The sequence below is a fragment of the Eutrema salsugineum genome, unplaced genomic scaffold (genome assembly GCF_000478725.1).
Source record: "Eutrema salsugineum unplaced genomic scaffold, Eutsalg1_0 scaffold_7, whole genome shotgun sequence".
Lineage (NCBI taxonomy): Eukaryota > Viridiplantae > Streptophyta > Magnoliopsida > Brassicales > Brassicaceae > Eutrema > Eutrema salsugineum.
In genome coordinates, this window is record NW_006256486.1 from 1,470,888 (window position 1) to 1,496,158 (window position 25,271).

Below are 25,271 nucleotides of genomic sequence, written 5' to 3' on the forward strand. Positions count from 1 at the left end.
TTCTCGTAACTGGAGAATAGGTGTCAAAGAAATATAGACATTCTTTTTGTCTGAATCCTTGCACCACAAAAAATGCAACGAGCAACGAGCCGACTAAAAAATGCAACGAGCAACAAGTCCGAGCCCGGCACCGGCAACGGCGACAGCGGCAGCGGCGCGCGTAGGTGTTTTTGCATAATGCCTTTTTACTTCCACAATGCTGTTGACCCTTATTGTGAGAAGGCCATATATATACAGGAGATTTTTCTCCTTGGTGAGCAATGTGGGACAAATACACTTCCACTAAACTTTCACTTTTAGTTATAGCCAATAGGAACATTTCATTTACATAGGCTCAAACCCAAATCTCAAATGAATTTATAAGGTTCATTTACTTATTAAACTTAATTTCTTATTCACACACAAACTCAATATTACAAGTCCAACTGTTTATTAATATTGGGTTCCAACACTAATCACATATAACAGACGTGTTTTTTTTAATCGGCATATAACTTTAGAAATTCATAATTCTATCGATATGAATCAAATATTGGGTCTTATCGATATGGGTTCAGAACTCGTATATTTCCATTGAGTAAGGTAACCATTTTTCTTTTCAATCGATAGAAGTGCATAGAGAAATGAAAGAAAATGTCGAGTTCCTTTTTATTTGACATACTAAATTCGTAATCTAATACTCACTCTATTCAGAATTATTTGATATTTAACATTTTTTACATTGATTAAGAATTCATTTAATTTTTACACTAAAAATATTATTTATAATTCATTTAAATATAATTCAGCCAATAAGAAGACAATCTGTAAAATATAAAAGGTCAAAAACAATAAAATTTCATTAAATTTTACATTGAAAAATGAAAATATCAAATAATTCTGAACAGAAGAAATATATTGTATCTCCGTATTAATAAAAATATAATGTTTTATAATATGCTATCTAAATGTTAAAAATAAAAATGAACAAATAGTCGGAAAAATATAGTGATATAGAAAGAACAGATATATCATACAAAGTTTATTAGTTTACGTATTTGTACTTAATATATACTTAATTATTAAAAATGCAAAATAGTTAATAAGCATAATTAAAACGCATCAACATACAATGGCCTTAATTAGCCTTTTAACCCTACGAACAAACGAACACTATACACCTTTTGAGTACCATTAAGGAGTTAACATTGTAGGGCCGAAAGCATCGCTCCTTCGGAAATATAATGCAATAACAAAATCTATGAAGTTTGAGAAAATAAATACTCAACTTTTCTAATTTCGGCTGATTCTTCTCCAATTGATGTTATTTTTTGTTTTAAGAAATAGTGGGGGTATAAAAAGAGTTGACTAACAAAAGGCAAAAGCTATACGAAATTTTCACTGTACAAATATTATTATATTGCAAATTACTTGACCTTTGTAACGAAATAAATTAATGTAATATGATACCGCCATATTTTAAGCAAAGGTCTAATGTCATAGTCCACTAATTTTTGTGTTCCCGTTAATTTTGGTCTTCCATTTCCATAATTATTTTCAGCTAGCAATTACTCCAATATAGTTGACAAAAAAAGTACTCCAATATACAAATATCATATAGTAGTATACCCTATATTTGATACCATGTGTTCACAGAGTAACCATTTCATATATCTTTATAATTTTTTTGCGTGAAAAGAAATATAAGAAAATACAATCCTTCGATTTATCTAACTTTTTTTCCCTCCTGTATCTAACAAATATTATGTTATTTATCCAAAACATATTATTTTACATGACTGTATGCTATTTGTTTAACTTAGATACATTTGTATGACTATTTAGTAGATAAGTTTTTTTTTTGTTCTAAGTAGGTAAGCTCTTAATAGATTAAATAAACACTTTGATTACAATTTCTCAGCTCTGACTGCGATATGTATAAACTCTCTGTACTGACCCACCAACTTCAAACTTTTAATAAAATTGGGGAAAATGGAGTGATGGGTGATTGGGCCATGAAGAGTGGATACTATAGGTGACACATGCATTGTGGTGCATGTGCTCAGACCCACTCACCTTTCCCATTATTCTCTTTTCAGGTCATCTCCACAAAACCTCTCCTATCTTAAAAGTATAATAGGTTATCAGTTTTGCATATAACTGTGATAGATTAATTCTTTCAAGATCTAGATTTCATAAACGATGTTTTTCCAAATTCAGGATTCACACATATATATTCAAATTCACCAAACCAAATATTGATCCTATTTGACACATTATGAACTACCATTTTAGAGACAATTTGTTAGAAATTTTACATTCTGGTCAAAATTAAGTAAATGAGAAAAACAGTAAATTGATAAAACAGTTGTCTGACACTTTGAAAGTGTTATTACTTTTTAATCCCTTATTCTTTTGTTAGGAGTCTTTCTTCCATTATGGAGTTTCTCTTTCATCATTTTTCTTTCGTTAACATATAAGTTATACAACTACATAACTTATTATCATACTACATACTTTATTAACATGATAAATGTTATGTTATCTTGCTAATACTAAGTTTACATCAATAAAAAATATGTTATCTTGCTAACACTAAATTTGTATTCACTAATAATTTATTTAACGTTTTTAATATATTATTTTTATCCGCTAACAATTTATTTATCATCTGTAACATAATATTTGTATTCGCTAACAAGTTATTTATTTTCAAAACATTGAAACTTACTTAGAGCTAAGACATTGACAGGTATCTACGTTTTAGAGCAAATACATTGGCAGCTATCTAGATTACTCTAAAAATATGTGTTGGGGTCGGTTTTCACCCCAAGTAGATAAACCACCTCAGAATGGCTAAGTATGGAAGAAAGATAAGTGGGAGAGCCGTGGTCGCTAAGTGGGAGAGCCGTGCTGGTCAAGTGGGAGAGCCGTTCTCACCATGACAAGTGGAGAGCCGTTCTCACCATGACAAGTGGAGAGCCGTTCTCACCATGACAAGTGGAGAGCCGTTCTCACCAAGACGAATGGGAGAGCCGTGCAGATAGGCCAGTGGGAAGAGCCGTGAAAGAAGACAGGTGAACCGAGCCGCATCGAAAGAAATGGGCCGAGCCCCACTTCAACACGTTTGGGCCGAGCCGTGTATCGGTGCGGTGGGCTAGATCATGTCTCCATGGCAAGTGGGCCGAGCCGTGAAGGAGGCTAGATGGGCCGAGCCGTGAAGGAGGCTAGATGGGCCGAGCCGTATAGAAGCATGGATGGGCCGAACCGAAGCCTTGAGAGGTGAAGCCCATGGAAAACCCTAGGCGAGATGCAAAGGCGGTCAGCCGCACGAGGCGATAAAGAAATATTCCGAAAATCTCGCCCGAGATTTTCGGCTAGGCGGTTTAGAAAGTTAGTATAAATATATGATGTATGCAATTCATTCCGCCAACTCTGACAACCCTAAGCAACAAAGACTAAACACTTACAGCAATAAAATCCTCTTTTGATCTTACTGTTCTTTCGATTATCCTAGAAGTTTCAGATCCCTTAGTTTCTCTTCACAAATTCTTGGTTGTGCGAGTTTTGGCTCACACAATATGATATTAATTTGTTTAACGCGATACAAATAAATTTAACATGTTAACAACTTATATATTGCACTAAAACATCTGCCTAGAATCAGTATCCATGGCGACGAAAGGGAAATCGTCGACGACTTCTCGAATCAGTCTCTGATTCAAGATTCTCGTTCCACACCTTGCAGATTTGTATCAAGTCATCCTCTGGAAACATTGTCATGATTTGTGATGAATCTTGATAGATCTAGAGCAAGATTCGATCCAGTTTCATTGTATCTCTGCAAATGATATAAACCCCGCACAAGATTCAACGAGAAGATAAGAAATGGAAGATTCGTAGATGAGGACGCATATTATAAAGTCGGCTAATTTAAACCTTGAAATCAAGAAAAGTAAAGAAAAATGTTTCTGGAGAAGACGACGATTGTCAAGGGTAAGATTCCAGAGGATGGGGATGGTTTATTGGAAGGAGGAGATCGTATATAGGGGTCTAGGGAAAAAAATGATGTAGGAGCATTAATGTATTTAAGAAAAAGTAACAGTGCATTTTCCCATTTAGCAAAATATGAATAGGAACAAGGTTATCTAACACAAATTCTTTTTATCTAATTTGTTTTTTTTTTCTTCCACTTTCTTCACATATAAAAAACAACTCAAATTATTTTTTTCATCGCTTCTGTTTTGTATCAACTACTATTATTGAAGGTTATTAGATTTTATCGTAATATTTATGGTGGTTTATTATCTACAACAGACGAAATTAACTATATCACATGCTATCACAAAAAAAAAAATTGTTCTATTCTCCCCAACAAATTAATCTACGTTATATGGTTTTATATGCATTACATGTACAGTCGAAATCACATGCTGTTATAATAAACCACTCAATTGATAATTTTTCTCTGTAATACATAGATGATAAGCGATTGTATATTCACCATTATCATAAATGTCATCATAATTTATCTATAATCTATTAGGAAATTTCATTTTTCAGAAACCGGATTCCTAACCTGTTGTAACAGAAGTAAACCCTTATGAACCTCTAGACTAAAGGCATTCAACTTCGTTTTTCAGATTTAATCATAAGAGAAAGTAAAATATTTGTTGATCTTAAATAGATAAAGAAGTAGTTCAAGATTAAAAATATTGTAGATATATTATTTTTGAAATGAAACGGTAAATTTAATTTGGGTGAAATGGGCTCCTCAGTCCTCACTCATTTTCACAAAGGAAACCCAAAAGATTTGAATCTATTGGTGGGCACGGAGCAATAACCATTAACAATGGCAAACAGAACACAGCAATGAACAAAGCGTTGAAATTGATGAAAAAGATTTATGTCTTTTTCCTCAATATCTTCTTCACCCCACCTGAGAAAATCCAGGTTGGTCTCTTATGTTTTTTTCCATACTTGTCATCATTGCTATAGATCGAGATCTTTATAATATATCCAAGAACTCTTAGATAAAACAAATCCCTTTCTTTAACAAAAAATTAAAACAAAACCCTTAATTGCAATCTAAATCTCCAAACTATTTGTTTTTCTTGCTGGATTTTCTAAAAAGCTTATAGTTAATGGGTATCCAACTATCCATCAATCACTCATTTTGTTTTTCATGATTGAAAGAAAAGATTTGTCTTCTTTTTCATTTTTGGATTATGCCTTAATTTTTCAGGTAAAAATACTTATTGTTTTATATAGAATTGATATTCTTTTAGGAAGACAAGTTTTTCATTTTCATATCTTTCTTTTATTTTCCCTCCACCACTGCCCACAAGGCATTGATTCTCTGTCTCCCTCTCTCTCCTCTCTGTGTGTTGTTACCTCTAGCTCTCTGCTCTGTTTTGTTTTTATACCTTATGTTTCCAAAAAGATTTATTTCTTTTGCTGTATAAAGAAAAACAAAAACTGATTCTTTTCTTTAATCTATTTTTATACCCTCCTTTTCCTATGGATGCATCCTCTAGCTTTTTACTTCCATTCCTTTTCGAGTAGTTTTTGTTAGCTGTTTTACACATTGAGCATCCCATAGTGAATGATTCAGATTCTCCTCTTTCTTTTATCCCAGAAAATCCCTTTAATTTGGTGTATATATACACATTGCCTTCTCATATATTTATCATCACTTCTTGTTTGTATTTTAAAACTTGAAGGCTCAAAAGAAAATTAAAAAATCTGTTGAGTGTTTGGATACTGTTGAACAACAATGAGTTATTCTCATCAAAGCATGGGTTCTGGTTTGTTTTTTTTCCACTTCTTGATTTTTCAATTTATATGTTTTCTTTAAATTAAATGTTAGTGCTGCTTATTGTGGTCAAGTTTTTCTCGAAGATAATTTTTCAAAAGGATAAGTCTGGGATTCGGCTCGGGGATTCTCCGATTATTTTGAAGAAATATATATATATATATATATATATATTCTATGCTTGAAATTGGTTGATGACTCTCTATTTGGTAAAACCATTGAAGGTAGTAGAAATGCAAGGGGGTATGAATTTGGAAGGACTTATGTGGTGAGGCCTAAAGGAAAGCATCAAGCCACTCTAGTATGGCTTCATGGTCTTGGTGACAATGGCTCTAGGTAACACTCTTCACATGGCTTGTTTGTATTATTATACTCTTTTGTCTTAAAGAATCAGAGCAATTTCTTGAAGCTTAAACTCATGCATGATGCTTTCCCTTGTTGTCTTAAATTTTAAATATGTCTTGGAAATAGCTTCATCTTTTGGGTGTATTTAAAGGGGAGAAGCAAACAAAACAAATAAGTTTTCTAAAGTTGAATTTTGGCATGTTCTCTAACATTAATTTTCAACTACAAATTTTATATGGGCTTCTTCTTCTTTAGATTAAATTTTCTTTTTTCCGGAAGTTTTATCTGAATATAAAAATGTTACAATGAAGCACTAGGAACTAATGTAACACTTAGTTTTTTTTTTCTTATTCAAAACATGAAGCACTAGATATAAAACATATCTGTTTGAATAAATTTTACATTCATTAAAAAAAATGTTACAGTGAGTTTTAAGATTTTCCATCGTACCTTCCTCTCGAATATCTTCTCTTATGGGATATTAATTGTTAAGTTCATTAAAGTTTGTGATAATTAAAAATAAGTTGTACATATCTTCTTTCGCGGCTCTATGGGTGGATCACTGGCTCACTGCAATATTTACAAGACAATTTTCTCGTCTCATATGGAAAAGTATATTCCATGTTTCTGTATTACTCAAGATTAATTCCATTAAAACGTCTACGCTTTTCTCACCTTGTCTCTGTTTTATCTACAGCTCATCTCAGCTCATGGAAAGCTTGCATCTTCCAAATGTAAGACTCCATTAATATATTTTATAATGAATCCATTATCGATGCACTAAAACCAATTTGAGGTATTTTTCAACGAAGTTTCTGAAAAAGAGTTATATGATATTCACAGATAAAATGGATTTGCCCGACCGCTCCTACACGTCCTGTTTCAAGCCTTGGTGGATTTACCTGCACTGCATGTAAGATTAGTTTGGCTTTCTTCTAAACTTATTCGCTTGAAATATTCAATAAACATTCTTCGATGCCTATAAAAGTAATACTAAAATTGGAGACTGAATATATGGTTCTACATTAATCAGGGTTTGATGTTGGGGAAATTTCTGAAGACAGTCATGATGATATGGAAGGTTTAGATGCCTCAGCTTCACATATTGCTAACCTTTTGTCCTCTGAACCAGCAGATGGTAAGCAAGAGACATAACCTAATTTTAGATTATAGTATGCATTTTTTTGTTTGCTAACTTATTTTATAGTATGCATTAATTACATCGATTTTTTTGCTAATCATTAAATTGTTGTTCTGATTTTTATAGTTAAAGTGGGGATAGGAGGGTTTAGCATGGGAGCAGCAATATCTCTCTATTCTGCCACATGCTATGCTCTTGGACGCTATGGAACTGGCCACACTTATCCTATAAACCTACGAGCTGTTGTAGGGCTTAGCGGCTGGCTTCCGGGTTGGAAGTAATTATTCTTCAAGCCCTCCTGTTGTGTGAACTTTCTTTTAATTTTTTTTAACGTTACGTTACTAATAGAAGCCTATAAACTTAACTTTGTAGGAGCTTAAGGAGCAAAATAGAATGTTCATATGATGCTGCAAGGCGTGCTGCATCTTTACCAATCATTCTTACACATGGAACTTGTATGTGTAAACACGTATCTTTGTAATCTACATATATTCATTTTTTTCGCTTTAGATAATGACTGTGAAAAAAACTGATCTTTACCGATTTATTTGTGTCACAGCCGATGATGTGGTTCCTTATAGGTTTGGAGAGAAATCTGCGCAGTCCCTTGGCATAGCTGGATTTCGACAAGTCGTGTTTAAGGCACACGAAGGGTAATTAAACTTCACTTACCTAGCTAAGAGTTGCAAACATGAATTTAATTTATCATTTGTTTGAACATACTTGTTAATTAATAGTTTGGGTTAATGCCAATTTGCAGACTTGGTCACTACACCATTCCCAAAGAAATGGATGAGGTCGTTCACTGGCTCACAACAAGGCTCGGGCTTGAGGGCTCACGTTAAACTTTACAGGATGCAATGCATCTAGCTATATAGGAGATATGGTTGGCCTCAAAGAACAAAGAATAATTGGTAGCGAAAAGAAATTGGTGGGGGAAGAGAGAGGGAAAAAAACTAATGTAAAACTTGAGATAGTAGAGAATGTATAAATGGTGGGTTTCTTGGGGGTATATATAATTCATGGTTCGTTGTTTTGTGATTTATTTTGTCTTTTGAATCTTTTGTCCATGTTGGATTCGTGATCATGAATAAAGAGGTTTGATGCTTTTCTTTTTTCTTTCTCATAAGGCTTTTCCAAGTTCTTTCATATCGAAACCAAAGACTTTTCACATCTTGATTGTTGTCTCCTCCCCTCCCCCCTCTACTTTTCTTCTTCAATTTTTTCTTTTATCTCATCAATTTTTTTTTTGTTGAATTTATCTCTCTTTTTTTTTTTTGAAAAAAATGATGAATCATCTCATTCTCTATAAAAAAATACCCTGTATTTAAGGAAATTGATTTTTTTTTTGTAAGAAAAAATTACTAAATCAAATAATTTAAAATTAAGAAAAAGGCAGAATAACGTAACATGATTTACCAAATAAATTAGTTACAATTTTTGATGATTTGTATCATCTTTTTATAACGCAAAATTCAATTCACTATACATTTCTTTGTAAATGATTTATGACGTGACTACATTTGTTAAAATAAGTACAAAACTTGTTGTATCAGTAACAGCATAATTATTGTGGCTACTAATCAAATTCAGAATCACAACAAATATAATTCTGTTCACCGGATAAAACAAGTCTTCAATTAACCAAACCATTACATAATATTGTACGTATAAACGGATTTAAACCCAATAAGCAACAACGAAGATCAACATGCAGAATCACACAACACAAAACAAAATCAAAACAAACAAACGTATAAAGCAAGAACAGAAAACAACTCTTCATCTCACTTCCTCTCTGTCGCATGAGTAGTGGTCGTAGTAGTAGAGGTTGGAGCTGAAGAAACGTGTTCTTTGTTTCCTTCATCAGTACCAAGCCCTAAAGTGTGCTTAACCGCATCAGTAGCTCCCATAGCCATTTGCTTCACTTGCTCACCGGTTTGGCCCAAGATCCCACCGGTCTTGTTCTTACCAGCTTCTGCAGTCTCCTTGGTATACTCTGCTGCATCTTGTGCCTTGTTCTTAATTGTTTCTTCTGTCTCTGACATGTAGCTTCCCGTTTTTTCCTTGGACTCTTGAGCTTTCTGTTGAGTTGTTTGTGCGGCTTGAGATGCCTTGTCTTTAGCTGATTGAGCTGTTTCATGGCTCTTTTGTTGGGCTGATTGGGCTTCTCCTTGAGTTTTGTCCTTACCTGCATCTGTTTTTTCCCTCATCGTTCTCATAGCTTGTCCTGTCTTCTCCTATGATTCGATATTGGATTTACATTCAAACAAAGGTTAATAGAGTAATTAACTTAAATATGTAATTAGATTGTGGCTATTGTGTTATAGTCACTCCTATTCAATCTGTCTAGCTCTTATTCTTTGATAATCTGAATTATTTCCAAAAACAAAATAATCAGCATAGACACATTGGTTGTAAACAGTCTTTTGTTGTTATATTATCTAATCAAGCAAAAAACAGACCTATGCTTTTCTTTATATAAAAAAGTTACTCATGAGAAAACATGTCTGCAGAAATATAAACAACAGACTGTTTTATCAATTAAACAACACGATATATTATCGTAAACTAGTGGCTTCATTCAATTTTTTATTTTTGACCTAACTGACACCATTTTTATCTTACTTTAGTTTTTGCAAAATCTTATAAACTATAGATCATTTAGTACTTTACTACTTATATCCCAAAAACAGATAAATCATTTAGTATACCTGAGTCTGGCCTCTGGTCTCACCAGCTTTGAAACCCTGTTCTTGATGAGAAGCCATTTTCTCTCGTCGAAAAATTCGAAACCAAAATATTTAATGAAAACACGAATGGCTGATTGATGATCAAAAGCTATTTTTCAGAACCTGTGTTGGAAGATATCTCCGACTCTTATGTTTGAGACATTTTATACCAAGTCTTTGTCGGCCCGAGAACAAGATACATGTTGCAGATTTCTCGAAACGTGTTAAACCACGCGTCGCGATTAGGTTAGAGACGAAGTTCGAAACTTGGAGACATGTGCGAGTGTTGAATGTTAGGTTATCTTGTTTTTGATGACAACCTATCAGTAGAGGTGCCACGAAATAATAAAAAAAATATGTTACGGAAGATGCTAGATACGTGGCGAGTCACGACTCACGTACATGGATTTCATTTACTTACTGCATTACAGTATTTATACATTAAAATATTAGGTAGTTACGTTTCTTTAATAAGAAAACAAAGACTTATTACTACGCTAAAATTTTTTATTCGATCTGTTGCTCACCTCAGTTTTGGAGCTCATGTAAGTATTCAGTCTCTGCTATTCTGTTATTCGGAGACAAACTCCATTTTTAATTATTCCCTATTTTTGGGTTCAATGATATTCAGATAAATAAGAAAAAGTTATATGAGTGAATTGCTTTCCATTTTATTATCCAAATTTCATTATTATTATTACCAAATAAAAATTCTTCGGATTATAAAGTAAAATAAAATAACATAAAATTACTAGTAAAATTTACCACATGACTTAGACCATGCAATATGTAGATTTAAATTCAAATTGAGATACATCAACGACACTATTACAAATCTCTTGATTATATATACATGTTCTTATCCGATTATAATCATCAATGACTATTTTAATGAGAATTTGATTACGTACATTTTGAATCATTACTAGTAATGTTATTTCATCAATAAATTTCTGTTTTATTATATTTTCACCACTGCTTACATCTAGTAGTTGAATCTACCAAAAACATTCACTTAACATGGCGAATCAAGACCTGATCTATTCAGGTCCAGACTTAATCAGAACCAAATTTATAAACTAGGTGTAATAAAACTGTCCAAGTTTGGATATGTCTTTATGTGGATCAATGCAAATTTACTTTTGAAGTTCAGGAGAGTTTCTATTTTATCCAGATGTTCTTTAGAAATGGTTCAACTGCACCAGTACGCAACAGATCAGGCAAATTTCTTGATGCTTCCACTTTCCATATCCGACACCAAATAGATCGAATATGATCATTGAATTTATCTTTCTGATTTACTTGAACCAGCTTGATTGGAGACATTCTACACAGACTAAATACTTCAAAGAAAACACAAATTCATGTCCAAAATATTTAGGTACAAGAAACTTCAAGTTCTTCATACTAAACAAGACCGATGTATAATGACCATTTTACTCAATAAACTTTGATTAATTTCACATTTAAATTGTTATTTATTTATTTATTTTTATTTAAGCTTGTAAAAACATATATAGAAAAACTATATAATCTCGTAGGCTATAATCTCAATCATCATTTCCCTTGTAATTAATACTCATGAATCATTTTATTAATAATCAATAAATCAATATGTTTTCTTTTTTAAAGCTTCGCTTTTCTGTTTTATTCTCTAAATTTCACAAGTGAAATTATTTATTCTTTTGTGTTCTTGTTATTTATAGTGTGTGAATCAATCCACTTTTGGTCATGGGAGGAAAGCCTTGATCCATGCGAGGAAAATCACTTAGATCAAGTTCTTTGTCCATTGATATATTGGGACCTTACACAATCTAAGTTTATTATATATCAACATTATCTTCATCCATCAATAACATTAAATCTTTATGTGCTATAAGTTTAGTGGCTTCTAATTTTACATCAAAATCTCGCATAGGAGAAGAGATCGAGCAAGCTTTACGACTTCTTTGCTTCTAACGATGAAGAAGAAAAATGTATATAGTGATGACAGAAAAAATTCCAAAATTTAGAAGAAACTATATGGCTATTATCACTTAACATTGATGGTGAAGTTACTGTGCTTCGGATACCAATTACACGTATAGAAGACAATTTAGAATTCTTTAATTTTTAAATGATTTGAAAACAAAAGACCACAATATTTTTTAAAAATCACCATAAATAAATGATGTTGGAAAAAACCACTGATATGGAAATCCAACAAAAGTATTTTTAAGAAATAAAAATATAGATCATATATTATTAGATTATCATTGAAATCTTAAAAACTTTATATTAAGAAATAAAAAAAAAGCTGAATACATAATTTTTGTGACATTTTAGATGGGAAGTGTATTAAAGTGTTTAGACAAAACTAATTAGTAATAATAAGATAAAAGTTATAAATTCATTAAAACATATTTGATGAGGTGCTAAGTGTTTTCTTTTATTATATATATATATATATATTTGGTATTCTTGTGCATCTAATATAATAATATCTATTGATTGTGTTCCACCCAATTAAGTTAACTTTTTTTGCTTTAATTTGTCAGTTTTGTGAAATAATTAAAAATATTATTAATTGTTTTAAATAAATAATGCCTCTGATAAAGATTTTGTTTTAAAAACATTTTCCACCCAATTAGTGAAAGTAAGATTTCTAACTTAATTTAGGGATATGGTCTATTTTTTTCCTAAAAAGAAAATAAGTAAAGACTCATTTGTTGTATAAATAACAATGTCTTGCCTATCTTCTCTTATATTTTCAATCTCTCAAAGCTTTCGAGATAAATTAAAAAATACGGTTGAAAAACAAGAAATTCTTCTCGTCGAAAATGGCATCTGGTATGTTTTTTTCTTGTTGTGATTATTCATGCTTCTTCCATAATTATCAAAATTGCTCGACTATTTACTCGTTACATATTTTCTGCGTGAAACTAATTCGTAAATTTACGTATGATAACCACATATATATACAGGGAGTAGAGTTATGAACAACGTGTACATTGTTGAGCCCATAGGAGTTCATAAAGCCACTATAGTCTGGCTGCACGACATCGGGCTCAAAGGCGTCGAGTAACACTCTCACTGTCTCCCATGCTTTGTTTTGTATTGTTTTATATGCTCTTTTTTCCCCTAAAATATATGCTCTTTTGTTTTCAAAATTCTTGAATTTTTTACATTTCCTCTCTATTGTGTTTTCTTGTTAGATACTAATAAGTTCGTTTCACTAAAGTTGTATATACATTATATATTATACACACTATATATATTTTAATTAATCTATTATGTATGCAGCTCAGTTCAGCCTCTGCAAAGTTTAGGTCTTCCCAATGTAAAGATCGATACAGATACATGTGTTTGCCATGAATTTAATTTCTTTTTATATATAGCCACAATGGAAACTATGAATTTTCTAATTAAAATATATGATTTGGCATAGATAAAATGGATTTGTCCGACTGCTCCTACACGCCGTGTTACTTCTTTGGGTGGAGAAGAAACCACTGCATGTACGATTAATTGGCTATAGATATACATATATTATTTTGTTTCTTCTAAATCAGTATTTGATGTCTCTAAAATATTACTAATTAAAATGGAAAACTAATAATACAGTATTCATAATCCTTTATGGTGAATCAGGGTGCGATATTACAAAAGTTTCAGAGAGCATGCATCATGATTTTGAAGCTTTAGATAATGTGAATTCATTTGTTGCTGGCCTTTTCTCTTCCGAACCAGAACATGGTAATTCGAAATTATCTACACTTAACATGCATAGTTTAGACTATCTATACATCAAATACATATATATGAGTAAATAATTAATACTTTAATGTTGATTTTGGTATAGTTATTAAAGGTGTGGGAGGTGTTGGCTTGGGTGCAGCACAAGCTCTCTACTTTGCGAGTAACTATGCCTTTGGACGAGTCACCATAAACCTAAAAATTGTTGTAGGGATCAACGGTTGGCTTCCTAGCTGGACGTAAGCTCCTCAAGCCCTGATGTAGTTTTTCACAAAATTTTATTTAACTATTCATATATACCTTTTAATAATGGAAAACCAAAATCGATCAATAATCTTGTAGGACCTTACGAAATGATATGTATTCTGCCTTTGGGACTTTTGTTCGTGCCGGATCGCTAATCTTACTTACATATGGGACTTGTATGTTTTATAATAAATTAAATTATATATATGTTTTCTTTACAATTTAAGTTAGTATTTAGAAAATAATCGCTAATTCTTGGGGGTTTTTTTTTGTTGTTGTTGTGTCACTTGCAGCTGATGATATAGCTTTCTCAGCATTTGCACGCATCTGCACTGACTCTCTTCACTTGGCTGGATTTCCAATCATTCACAAACAATGCGGAGGGTCTATATTCATAAATTACTTTATTTATTTCACTCATTTATTTTTTTTAATTATTACCATCTTTTAACATATTGTTCTTCTCTTAATTATGTCATGTGCAGGGATCACGTCATGAATGATCTTCGCGTAACACTCCCGCAATATCTTAGGCTCTGATGAGGATATAGCTAAACTCTGCATCCTGAAAAGAATATGGAATAAAACTATCGTAAAACTATAGCTTTTATTTTTATTTCTTTGCTATTCATAAATTATATAATTGTTAATGTATTTTTTTCATTTTTATCCTTCAAAAACTGAAGTTTATTTTCAGTTTTCTGTTATATCATATATCATATAAAAAGGTTATTATATTATCAATGGTGAACTAACAAAAGAGGAAGAAGTAAAATTAGTGTAATAACATATTGATTTAAAAAAGTGGGTTAGTGGTATAATATAGACATACATATAGTGTAGTACTACCAAAATGTAACATATCCAATTAATTAACTATCAATTGAGATTGTACGTAATGGTGTGCCATACAAACTACCAATTAATCGCTCTTTTCCCTCTCTTTTGATGTGCCCTATTCCCTCTTTTTGTGTCTGCGCCCTTTCTTCTCTAATATTGTCTATTGAGATTGTACGTAATGGTGTGCCATACAAACTATTTATACTATTTTTAGATTCATTTTTATTATTTTTCGTAACGCATAATTCCATTCAATATACATTTCTTATAAATGATTTATGTATGACATGACAATATTTGTTAAAATATTTAGAACGTGTTGTATCAATACAACATAAGCTAATATTGTTGTGTTCACATGTGTATACTAATCAAATTCAGAATCACAACAAATATAATTCTATTCAGCGGATAAAACAAGTCTTCAATTAACCAAACCATTACATAACAATGTACGTATAAACGGATTTAAACTCAATAAGCAACAACGAAAATCAACATGCAGAATCACACAACACAAAACAAAATCAAAACAAACAAACGTATAAGCAAGAACAGAAAACAACTCTTCATCTCACTTCCTCTCTGTCGCATGAGTATTGGTAGTAGTAGAGGTTGGAGCTGAAGAAACGTGTTCTTTGTTTCCTTCATCAGTACCAAGCCCTAAAGTGTGCTTAACCGCATCAGTAGCTCCCATAGCCATTTGCTTCACTTGCTCACCGGTTTGGCCCAAGATCCCACCGGTCTTGTTCTTACCAGCTTCTGCAGTCTCCTTGGTATATTCTGCTGCATCTTGTGCCTTGTTCTTAATTGTTTCTCCTGTCTCTGACATGTAGCTTCCCGTTTTGTCCTTGGACTCTTGAGCTTTCTGTTGAGTTGTTTGTGCGGCTTGAGATGCCTTGTCTTTAGCTGCTTGAGCTGTTTCCTGGGTCTTTTGTTGGGCTGATTGGGCTGCTCCTTGAGTTTTGTCCTTAGCTACATCTGTCTTCTCCCCCATCGTTCTCATAGCTTCCCCTGTTTTCTCCTAAGATTCGATATTGTATTTAAATGGGACAAACGTTAATAAAGTAATTAACTTACATATCTAATCAGTCGATACAAAAATACGAAATCAGATAAATACTTGCCTTTTATAATGAAGTTACACATTATAGTAATATCATCAAAAAACCAAGCAATAGATTGTTTTATCAAATAACACGCTATATCGTATAATAGTGGCTTCACTCGTTGTTATTTTTTTACCTAATTAAGAACATCATTTTATTTTATCTAGAGTTTTTGCAAAAATGTTTTAAACTAAATCATTTACGAAATATTTTAATATTGCATAAGAAATCATTTAGTACCTGAGTCTTGCCTCTGGTCTCACCAGCTTTGAAACTCTGTTCTTGATGAGAAGCCATTTTCTCTCGTCGAAAAATTCGAAACCAAAATATTTAGTGGAAACTCGAAAGGCTGATTGATGATCAAAAGCTGTTTATCAGAACCTGTGTTGGAAGATATCTCCGACTCTTATGTTTGAGACATTTTATAGCAAGTCTTGGTCGGCCCGAGAACAAGATACATGTTGCAGATGTCTCGACACGTGTGAAGCCACGCGTCGCGATTAGGTTAGCGAAACGAAGTTCGAAACTTGGAGTAATGTGCGAGTGTTGAATGTTAGGTTATCTTGTTTTTGATGACGACCTATGTAGAGGTGCCACGCCATAATAAAATAATGTGTTACGGAAGATGCTAGATACGTGGCGAGTTACGTACATGGATTTTATTTACTTAATGCATTACAATATTTATACAAAGACTTAGGTTGTTAGACCAGCGCCGATGGTGAAAAGTTTTTAGAAATATTTTATCTAATATAATATTATTATTTTTATGTAATTTAATTAATTAGTTAAATTTTAAATTATAAAAACAAATTTCACCAATAAAATAATGACACATTTCACAAAAAAATTTTAAAATTTTATTTAAATCTTTAAAAAAGAATTCATTATTTCTCATCCTTTTTTATTTTTTTATTTTTTTAATCATAACAACATCTTTAAGAAACTACCATTAGGGTAGTTTTTTTAATAAGAAAACAAAAACTTATTTTTACGCTAAAATTTGTTATTCAGTCTCTGCTACTTTGTTATTTGGAGACAAACTCTGTTTTAAACTATTTTCATTTTTCGGATTCAGTGATACTCAGATCAATAAGAAAAGTTATATGAGTGAAAAACAAAATCTTGCTTTCCATTTTATTATTCAAAATATTTTATTATTATTATTATTAAAAAAAAGAAAAGTTCGGATTACAAAATGAAATAAAACAACATAAAATTACTAGTAAAATTTACCACGAAGCACGACTTAGACCATCATGCAATATGTAGATTTGAATTCAGATACAGATACATCAACGACACTATTACAAACCTCTTGACTATGTATACATGTTCTTATCCGATTATAATCATCAATGATTTTTTTAATGAGAATTTGATTATGTAAATTTTGAATCATCACTAGTAATGTTATTTCATCAATAAATTTCTGTTTTATTCTATTTTCACCACCGTTTACATCTAGTAGTTGAATCTACCAAAAACATTCACTTAACACGACGAATCAAGACCTGATCCATTCAGGTCCAGACTTAATCGGAACCGAATTTATAAACTAGGTGCAATAAAACTGTCCAAGTTCGGATATGTCTTTATCAAATTTACCTTTGGAGTTCAGGAAAGTTTCTACTTTATCCAGATGTTCTTTAGAAATGGTTCAACTGCACCAGTACACAACAGATCAGACATATTTCTTGATGCTTCCACTTTCCATTTCCAGCACCAAATAGATTAAATAGGATCATTGAATTTACTCTTTTTGATTTACATGAACCAGCTTGCTTGGAGACATTCTACACAGACCAAGTACTTCAAAGAAAACACAAATTCATGTCCAAAATATTTAGGTACAAGAAACTTCACATTCTCCATATTTAACAAGACCGATGTATAATGGTCATTTTACTCAATAAACTTCGATTAATTTCACATTTAAATTGTTTTTTATTTATTTTCTTTGTTTAAGCTTGTAAAAACGTATCTAGGAGAACTATATAATCTCGTAGGATATAATCTCAATCATCAATTCCCTTGTAATATTCATGAATCATTTATTAATAGTCAATAAATCAATTTGTTTTTTTTTCTGAAGAATGTAAAATTTATTCATCAAAAAATCTCTTTACAAAGAATGCTTATTTGGTTCTAAAAAATTGAAATCAAAACAACATTAGATTAGAAATTTGTGCTAACTTGACTCTGAAACTTTAGCGGGTGGAGAATCACCAAGTTAGACCATCATCGTATCTGGTACCACTTGTCATTCGGATGGAAGAAACTCTGTTATGCACTCCCTTGTCGATAAAGTGAATTAGCTGGAGAGGTGATTGTGGTTGATCACTATGACCTCTTCCATTTCGCTTGCGCCAAATAGTGTGTACTGCCAGTTGGAAGACATATCTGAATAGTAGAGGGGTTGAACTTAGCGTTGAGTCAGAGAGGAGAAGAACCAGACTATCCCAATCTGTGGAGAAGCTATCGATGAGTAGATTGGGCGCAAGATTGGTCCAAATCAATTTGTTTTCTTTTTTAAAGCTTCGCCTTTCTGTTTTATTCTCTATTGTTCATAAGTGCAATTATTTGATCTTTTGTGTTTTTGTTATTTAGAGTGTGTGTGAATCAAACCACTTTTGGTCATGGGAGGAAAGCCTTGATCCATGCGAGGAAAATCTCTTAGATCAACTCCTTTGTCCATTGATATATTTGGACCTGACACAATCTTCATCCATCAATATATCAACATTATCTTCATCCATCAATATATATAACTTTAAATCTTTATGTGCTATAAGTTTGGTGGCTTCTAATCTTACATCAAATCTCGCATAGGAGAAGAGATCGAGCAAGTTTTACGACTTCTTTGCTTCTAACGATGAAGAAGACAAATGTACTTAGTGATGACAGAAAAAGTTCCGAAATGTAGAAGAAACTATATGGCTATTATCATTTAATCTTGATGGTGAAGTTACTGTGCTTTGGATACAAGTTACACATGTAGAAAACAATTTAGAACTCTTTAATTTTTAAATAATTTGAAAATAAAAGACCACAATCTTTAAAAAAATTCACCATAAATAAATGATGTTGGAAAAAACCCTTGATATAGTAATCCAACAAAAATTTTTTTAAGAAAGAAAAATATAGATCATATATTTTAGATTATCATTGAAATCTAAAAATTTATATTAAGAAATAAAAAAATGAACACATAGATTTTTGTGACATTTTAGATGGAAAGTGTATTAAAGTGTTTAGACAAAACTAATAAATTAGTAATAATAAGATAAAAGTTATAAATTCATTAAAACATATATATATATATATATAGGGTATTCTTGTGCATTTAATATAATAAGATCTATGGATTGTGTTCCACCCAATTAAGTTTTCTTTTTTTGCTGTAATTTTTCAGTTTTGTGAAATAATTAACAAATAATATTAATTGTTTTAAATAATTATGCCTCTGATAAAGATTTTGTATTGAAAACATTTTCCACCCAATTAGTGATAGTAAGGTTTCTAACTTAATTTAGGGATGTGGTCTATATTTTTCCTAAAAAGCAAATAAGTAAAGACTCATTTGTTGTATAAATATACAATATCTTGCCTTACCTTCTCTTATATTTTCCATCTCTCAAAGCTTCCGAGATAAATTAAAAAATACAGTTGAAAAACAAGAAATTCTTCTCGTCAAAAATAGCATCTGGTATGTTTTTTCCTTGTTGTGATTATTCATGCTTCTTCCATAGTTATCAAAATTGCTCGACTATTTACTCGTTACATATTTTCTGCGTGAAACTAATTCGTAAATTTACGTATGATAACCACATATATATACAGGGAGTAGAGTTATGAATAACGTGTACATTGTTGAGCCCATAGGAGTTCATAAAGCCACTATAGTCTGGCTGCACGATATCGGGCTCAAAGGCGTCGAGTAACACTCTCACTGTCTCCCATGCTTTGTTTTGTATTGTTTTATATGCTCTCTTTTTTTCCCTAAAATATATGCTCTTTTGTTTTCAAAACTCTCGATTTTGTACATTTACTCTCTATTTTCTTTTCTTGTTAGATAATAATAAGTTCGTTTCACTAAAGTTGTATATACATTACATATTATACACATTATATATATTTTAATTAATCTACTATGTATGCAGCTCAGTTCAGCCTCTGCAAAGTTTGGGTCTTCCCAATGTAAAGATCCATACAGATACATGTGTTTGCCATGAATTTAATTTCTTTTTATATATAGCCACAATGGAAACTATGAATTTTCTAATAAAAATATATGATTTGGCATAGATAAAATGGATTTTTCCGACTGCTCCTACACGTCGTGTTACTTCTTTGGGTGGAGAAGAAACCACTGCATGTACGATTAATTGGCTATAGATATACATATATTATTTTGTTTCTTCTAAATCAGTATTTGATGTCTCTAAAATATTACTAATTAAAATGGAAAACTAATAATACAGTATTCATAATCCTTTATGGTGAATCAGGGTGCGATATTACAAAAGTTTCAGAGAGCATGCATCATGATTTTGAAGCTTTAGATAATGTGAATTCATTTGTTGCTGGCCTTTTCTCTTCCGAACCAGAACATGGTAATTCGAAATTATCTACACTTAACATGCATAGTTTAGACTATCTATACATCAAATACATATATATGAGTAAATAATTAATACTTTAATGTTGATTTTGGTATAGTTATTAAAGGTGTGGGAGGAGTTGGCTTGGGTGCAGCACAAGCTCTCTACTTTGCGAGTAACTATGCCTTTGGACGAGTCACCATAAACCTAAAAATTGTTGTAGGGATCAACGGTTGGCTTCCTAGCTGGACGTAAGCTCCTCAAGCCCTGATGTAGTTTTTTCACAATATTTTATTTAACTATTCGTATATACCTTTTAATAATGGAATACCAAAATCGATCAATAATCTTGTAGGACCTTACGAAACAATATGTATTCTGCCTTTGGGACTTTTGTTCGTGCCGGATCGCTAATCTTACTTACATATGGGACTTGTATGTCTTATAATAAGTTACATTATATATATATGTCTTCTTTACAATTTAAGTTAGTATTTAAAAAACGAGATCATGCTATTTCTTGGTTTTTGTTGTTGTTGTTGTTGTGTCACTTGCAGCTGATGATGTAGCTTTCTCAGCATTTGCACGCATCTGCGCTGACTCCCTTCACTTGGCTGGATTTCCAATCATTCACAAACAATGCGGAGGGTCTATATTCATAAATTACTTTATTTACTTCACTCATTTATTTTTTTTAATTATTACCATCTTTTAACATATTGTTCTTCTCTGAATTATGTCATGTGCAGGGATCATGTCATGAATGATCTTCGCGTAGCACTCCCGCAATATCTTAGGCTCTGATGAGGATATTGCTAAACTCTGCATCCTGAAAAGAATATGGAATAAAATTATCGTAAAACTTTAGCCTTTATTTTTATTTCTTTGCTATTCATAAATTATATAATTGTTAATATATTTTTTCATTTTTATCCTTCAAAAGCTGAAGTTTATTTTCAGTTTTCTGTTATATCAATATATCATATGAAAAGGTTATTATATTGTCAATGGTACTAACAAAAGAGGAAGAAGTAAAATTGGTGAAATAACATATTGATTTAAAAAAGTGGGTAAGTGGTATAAATAAAGACATACATACAGTGTTGTACTACCAAAATATCAATTGTAACATATCCAATTAATTAACTATCCGTTGAGATTGTACATACCTACCATATATCGCTCTTTTCCCTCTCTTTTGATGTGCCCTATTCTCTCTTTGTCTGCGCCCTTTCTTCTCTAATATATATTGTCTATTTAATGGTGTACCATACAAACTATTTATACTACGTTTAGATAGATTTTTATTATATTTTCGTAACGCATAATTCCATTCGATATACATTTCTTATAAATGATTTAAAGTATGACATGACAATATTTGTTAAAATATTTAGAACGTGTTGTATCAATGCAACATAAGCTAATATTGTTGTGTTCACATGTGTATACTAAATCAAATTTAGAATCACATCAAATACAAATATATTCACCCGATAAAACATGTCTTTAATAAACCAAACCATCACATAATAGTGTACGTATAAGCGCATTTAAACAATAAGCATCAACAAAGATCAACATGCAGAACCACACAACACAAAACAAAATCAAGACAAACAAACGTACAAATCAAGAACAGAAAACAACTCTTCATCTCACTTCCTCTCTGTCGCATGAGTAGTGGTCGTAGTAGTAGAGGTTGGAGCTGAAGAATCATGTTCTTTGTTTCCTTCATCAGTACCAAGCCCTAAAGTGTGCTTAACCGCATCAGTAGCTCCCATAGCCATTTGCTTCACTTGCTCACCGGTTTGGCCCAAGATCCCACCGGTCTTGTTCTTACCAGCTTCTGCAGTCTCCTTGGTATATTCTGCTGCATCTTGTGCCTTGTTCTTAATTGTTTCTCCTGTCTCTGACATGTAGCTTCCCGTTTTGTCCTTGGACTCTTGAGCTTTCTGTTGAGTTGTTTGTGCGGCTTGAGATGCCTTGTCTTTAGCTGCTTGAGCTGTTTCATGGGTCTTTTGTTGGGCTGATTGGGCTGCTCCTTGAGTTTTGTCCTTAGCTACATCTGTCTTCTCCCCCATCGCTCTCATAGCTTGTCCTGTCTTCTCCTATGATTTGACATTGGATTTACATTCAAGCAAAGGTTAATAGAGTAATTAACTTAAATATGTAAATAGATTGTGGCTATTGTGTTATTGTCACTCCTATTCAACCTGTCTCTTTCTTATTATTTCATCATCTGAATTCCAAAAAAAAAAAAATCAGCATAGACACATTGGTTGTCAACAATCTTTTGTTGTTATATTATCTAATCATGCAAAAAACAGACCTATGCTTTTCTTTATATAAGAAAAGTTACTCATGAGAAAACATGTTTTCAGAAATATAAAGAACAGACTGTTTTATCAATTAAAGAACACGATACGTCGTAAACTAGTGGCTTCATTCATTTTTCTATGACCTAACTGACACCATTTTTATTTACTTTATTAATTGAAAAATATTATTGTAATATAGCAGATGAATCATTTAGTATACCTGAGTCTGGCCTCTGGTCTCACCAGCTTTGAAACCCTGTTCTTGATGAGAAGCCATTTTCTCTCGTCGAAAAATTCGAAACCAAAATATTTAGTGGAAACTCGAAAGGCTGATTGATGATCAAAAGCTGTTTATCAGAACCTGTGTTGGAAGATATCTCCGACTCTTATGTTTGAGACATTTTATAGCAAGTCTTGGTCGGACCGAGAACAAGAGACATGTTGCAGATGTCTCGACACGTGTGAAGCACGCGTCGCGATTAGGTTAGCGAAACGAAGTTCGAAACTTGGAGTAATGTGCGAGTGTTGAATGTTAGGTTATCTTGTTTTTGATGACGACCTATGTAGAGGTGCCACGCTATAATAAAATAATGTGTTACGGAAGATGCTAGATACGTGGCGAGTCACGTACATGGATTTTATTTACTTAATGCATTACAATATTTATACAAAGACTTAGGTAGTTACGTTCTTTAATAAGAAAACAAAGACTTATTATTACGCTAAAATTTGTTATTCTATCTGTTGCTCACCTCTGTTTTGGAGCTCATGTATTTCTATTCAGTAATCAGTAATCAGTCTCTGCTACTCTGTTATTCGGAGACAAACTCCGTTTCAAATTATTTTCTTTTTTTGGGTTAGTGATACTCAGATGAATAAGAAAAGTTATATGAGTGAAAAACAAAAATTGCTTTCCATTTTATTATCCAAAACATTCCATCATTATCATTACCGAAAAGAAAAGTTGGGATTACAATGTAAAACAAAACAACATAAAATTATTATAATTTACTACGGAGCACGACTTAGACCATCATGCAATATGTAGATTTGAATTTAAATTGAGATACATCAACGACACTATTACAAACCTCTCGACTATGTATATATGTTCTTATCCGATTATAATTATCAATGACTTTTTTTAATGAGAATTTGGTTATGTAAATTTTAAATCATCATTAGTAATATCATTTCATCAATAAATTTCTGTTTTATTATATTTTCATACGTAAAACATTCATTTAACACGGCGAACCAATACCTGATCTATTCCGGTCCGGACTTAATTGAAACCGACTATATAAACCAAGTGTAATAAAACTGTCCAAGTTCAGATATGTGTTTATGTGGATCAATGCAAATTTACATTTGGAGTTTTGGAGAGTTTCTACTTTATCCAGATGTTCTTTAGAAATGGTTCAACTGCACCAATACACAACAAATCAGGAAAATTTCTTGATGTTTCCACCTTCCATATCCGGCACCAAATAGATTAAATATGATCATTGAATTTATCTTTTTGATTTACTTAACCAGCTTGCTAATTGGAGACATTCTACACAGACCAAATACTTCAAAGAAAACACAAATTAATGTCCAAAATATTTAGGTACAAGAAACTTCACGTTCTCCATACTTAACAAGACCGATGTATAATGGCCATTTTACTCAATAAACTTTGATTGTTTTCCCATTTAAATTGTTTTATTTATATATTTTGTTTGTTTAAGCTTGTAAAAACGTATATAGGAGAACTATATAGTCTCGTAGGCTATAATCTCAATCATCAATTCCCCTTGTAATATTCATGAATCATTTTATTAATAGTTAATAAATCATTTTTTTTTAAGAATGTAAAATTTATTCATCAAAAAACGTCTTTACAAAGAATACTTATGTGGTTCTAAAAGATTGAAAAAAATTGAAATCAAAACAACATTAGATTAGAAATTTGTGTTAGCTCGACTCTGAAACTTCAAATTAGATTAGAAATTTGTGTTAGCTCGACTCTGAAACTTCAGCGGATGAAGAACCACCAATGTTAGACCATCATTGTATCTGGTACCACTCATCATTTGGATGGAAGAAACTCTGTTTCACACTCCCTTGTCGATAAAGCGAATTAGCTGGAGAGGTGATTGTGGTTGATCACCATGAACTCTTCCATTTCGCTCACGCCAAATAGTGTGTACTGCCAGTTGGAAGACATATCTGAATAGGAATAGAGGGGTTGAACTTAGCGTTGAGTCAGAGAGGAGAAAAACCAGACTATCCCAATCTATGGAGAAGCTATCGATGAGTAGATTGGACGCAAGATTGGTCCAAATCAATTTGTTTTCTTTTTTAAAGCTTCGCCTTTCTGTTTTATTCTCTAAAGTTCATAAGTGAAATATTTTTTCTT

At 32.0% G+C, this 25,271-nt stretch overlaps 6 protein-coding genes across 6 annotated transcripts; 3 read left to right on the plus strand and 3 right to left on the minus strand.

The window, feature by feature from the left end:
• Nucleotides 1-5,379: 5,379 nt before the first annotated feature.
• LOC18011189 (acyl-protein thioesterase 2) lies at nt 5,380-8,377 on the plus strand. The gene is made up of 9 exons (XM_006392816.2): nt 5,380-5,786; nt 6,019-6,130; nt 6,837-6,873; nt 6,983-7,052; nt 7,173-7,277; nt 7,407-7,557; nt 7,653-7,735; nt 7,840-7,933; nt 8,041-8,377. The coding sequence occupies exons 1-9, from the start codon at nt 5,756-5,758 to the stop codon at nt 8,123-8,125; spliced, it is 768 nt and encodes a 255-aa protein (XP_006392878.1). The 5' UTR covers nt 5,380-5,755; the 3' UTR covers nt 8,126-8,377.
• A 660-nt stretch (nt 8,378-9,037) lies between these two features.
• Nucleotides 9,038-10,130, minus strand: LOC18011192 (late embryogenesis abundant protein 7). The gene is made up of 2 exons (XM_006392817.2): nt 9,995-10,130; nt 9,038-9,520 (listed from the first exon to the last, which is right to left on the minus strand). The coding sequence occupies exons 1-2, from the start codon at nt 10,049-10,051 to the stop codon at nt 9,068-9,070; spliced, it is 510 nt and encodes a 169-aa protein (XP_006392879.1). The 5' UTR covers nt 10,052-10,130; the 3' UTR covers nt 9,038-9,067.
• A 2,701-nt stretch (nt 10,131-12,831) lies between these two features.
• Nucleotides 12,832-14,557, plus strand: LOC18011027 (acyl-protein thioesterase 1 homolog 2). Its single transcript, XM_006392818.2, has 9 exons — nt 12,832-12,841; nt 12,976-13,072; nt 13,295-13,331; nt 13,440-13,509; nt 13,643-13,747; nt 13,854-13,986; nt 14,090-14,169; nt 14,287-14,377; nt 14,479-14,557. Exons 1-9 carry the CDS (start codon nt 12,832-12,834, stop codon nt 14,531-14,533), a joined length of 678 nt encoding a protein of 225 aa, XP_006392880.2. The 3' UTR covers nt 14,534-14,557.
• A 737-nt stretch (nt 14,558-15,294) lies between these two features.
• LOC18010984 (late embryogenesis abundant protein 7) lies at nt 15,295-16,337 on the minus strand. Its single transcript, XM_006392819.2, has 2 exons — nt 16,183-16,337; nt 15,295-15,857 (listed from the first exon to the last, which is right to left on the minus strand). The coding sequence occupies exons 1-2, from the start codon at nt 16,237-16,239 to the stop codon at nt 15,408-15,410; spliced, it is 507 nt and encodes a 168-aa protein (XP_006392881.1). The 5' UTR covers nt 16,240-16,337; the 3' UTR covers nt 15,295-15,407.
• Nucleotides 16,338-19,796: 3,459 nt separating this feature from the next.
• On the plus strand, nt 19,797-21,350 carry LOC18011147 (acyl-protein thioesterase 1). The gene is made up of 8 exons (XM_006392820.1): nt 19,797-19,882; nt 20,106-20,142; nt 20,251-20,320; nt 20,454-20,558; nt 20,665-20,797; nt 20,902-20,981; nt 21,104-21,194; nt 21,296-21,350. The coding sequence occupies exons 1-8, from the start codon at nt 19,797-19,799 to the stop codon at nt 21,348-21,350; spliced, it is 657 nt and encodes a 218-aa protein (XP_006392882.1).
• Nucleotides 21,351-22,042: 692 nt separating this feature from the next.
• Nucleotides 22,043-23,260, minus strand: LOC18011148 (late embryogenesis abundant protein 7). The gene is made up of 2 exons (XM_006392821.2): nt 23,088-23,260; nt 22,043-22,657 (listed from the first exon to the last, which is right to left on the minus strand). Exons 1-2 carry the CDS (start codon nt 23,142-23,144, stop codon nt 22,205-22,207), a joined length of 510 nt encoding a protein of 169 aa, XP_006392883.1. The 5' UTR covers nt 23,145-23,260; the 3' UTR covers nt 22,043-22,204.
• Nucleotides 23,261-25,271: the final 2,011 nt, after the last annotated feature.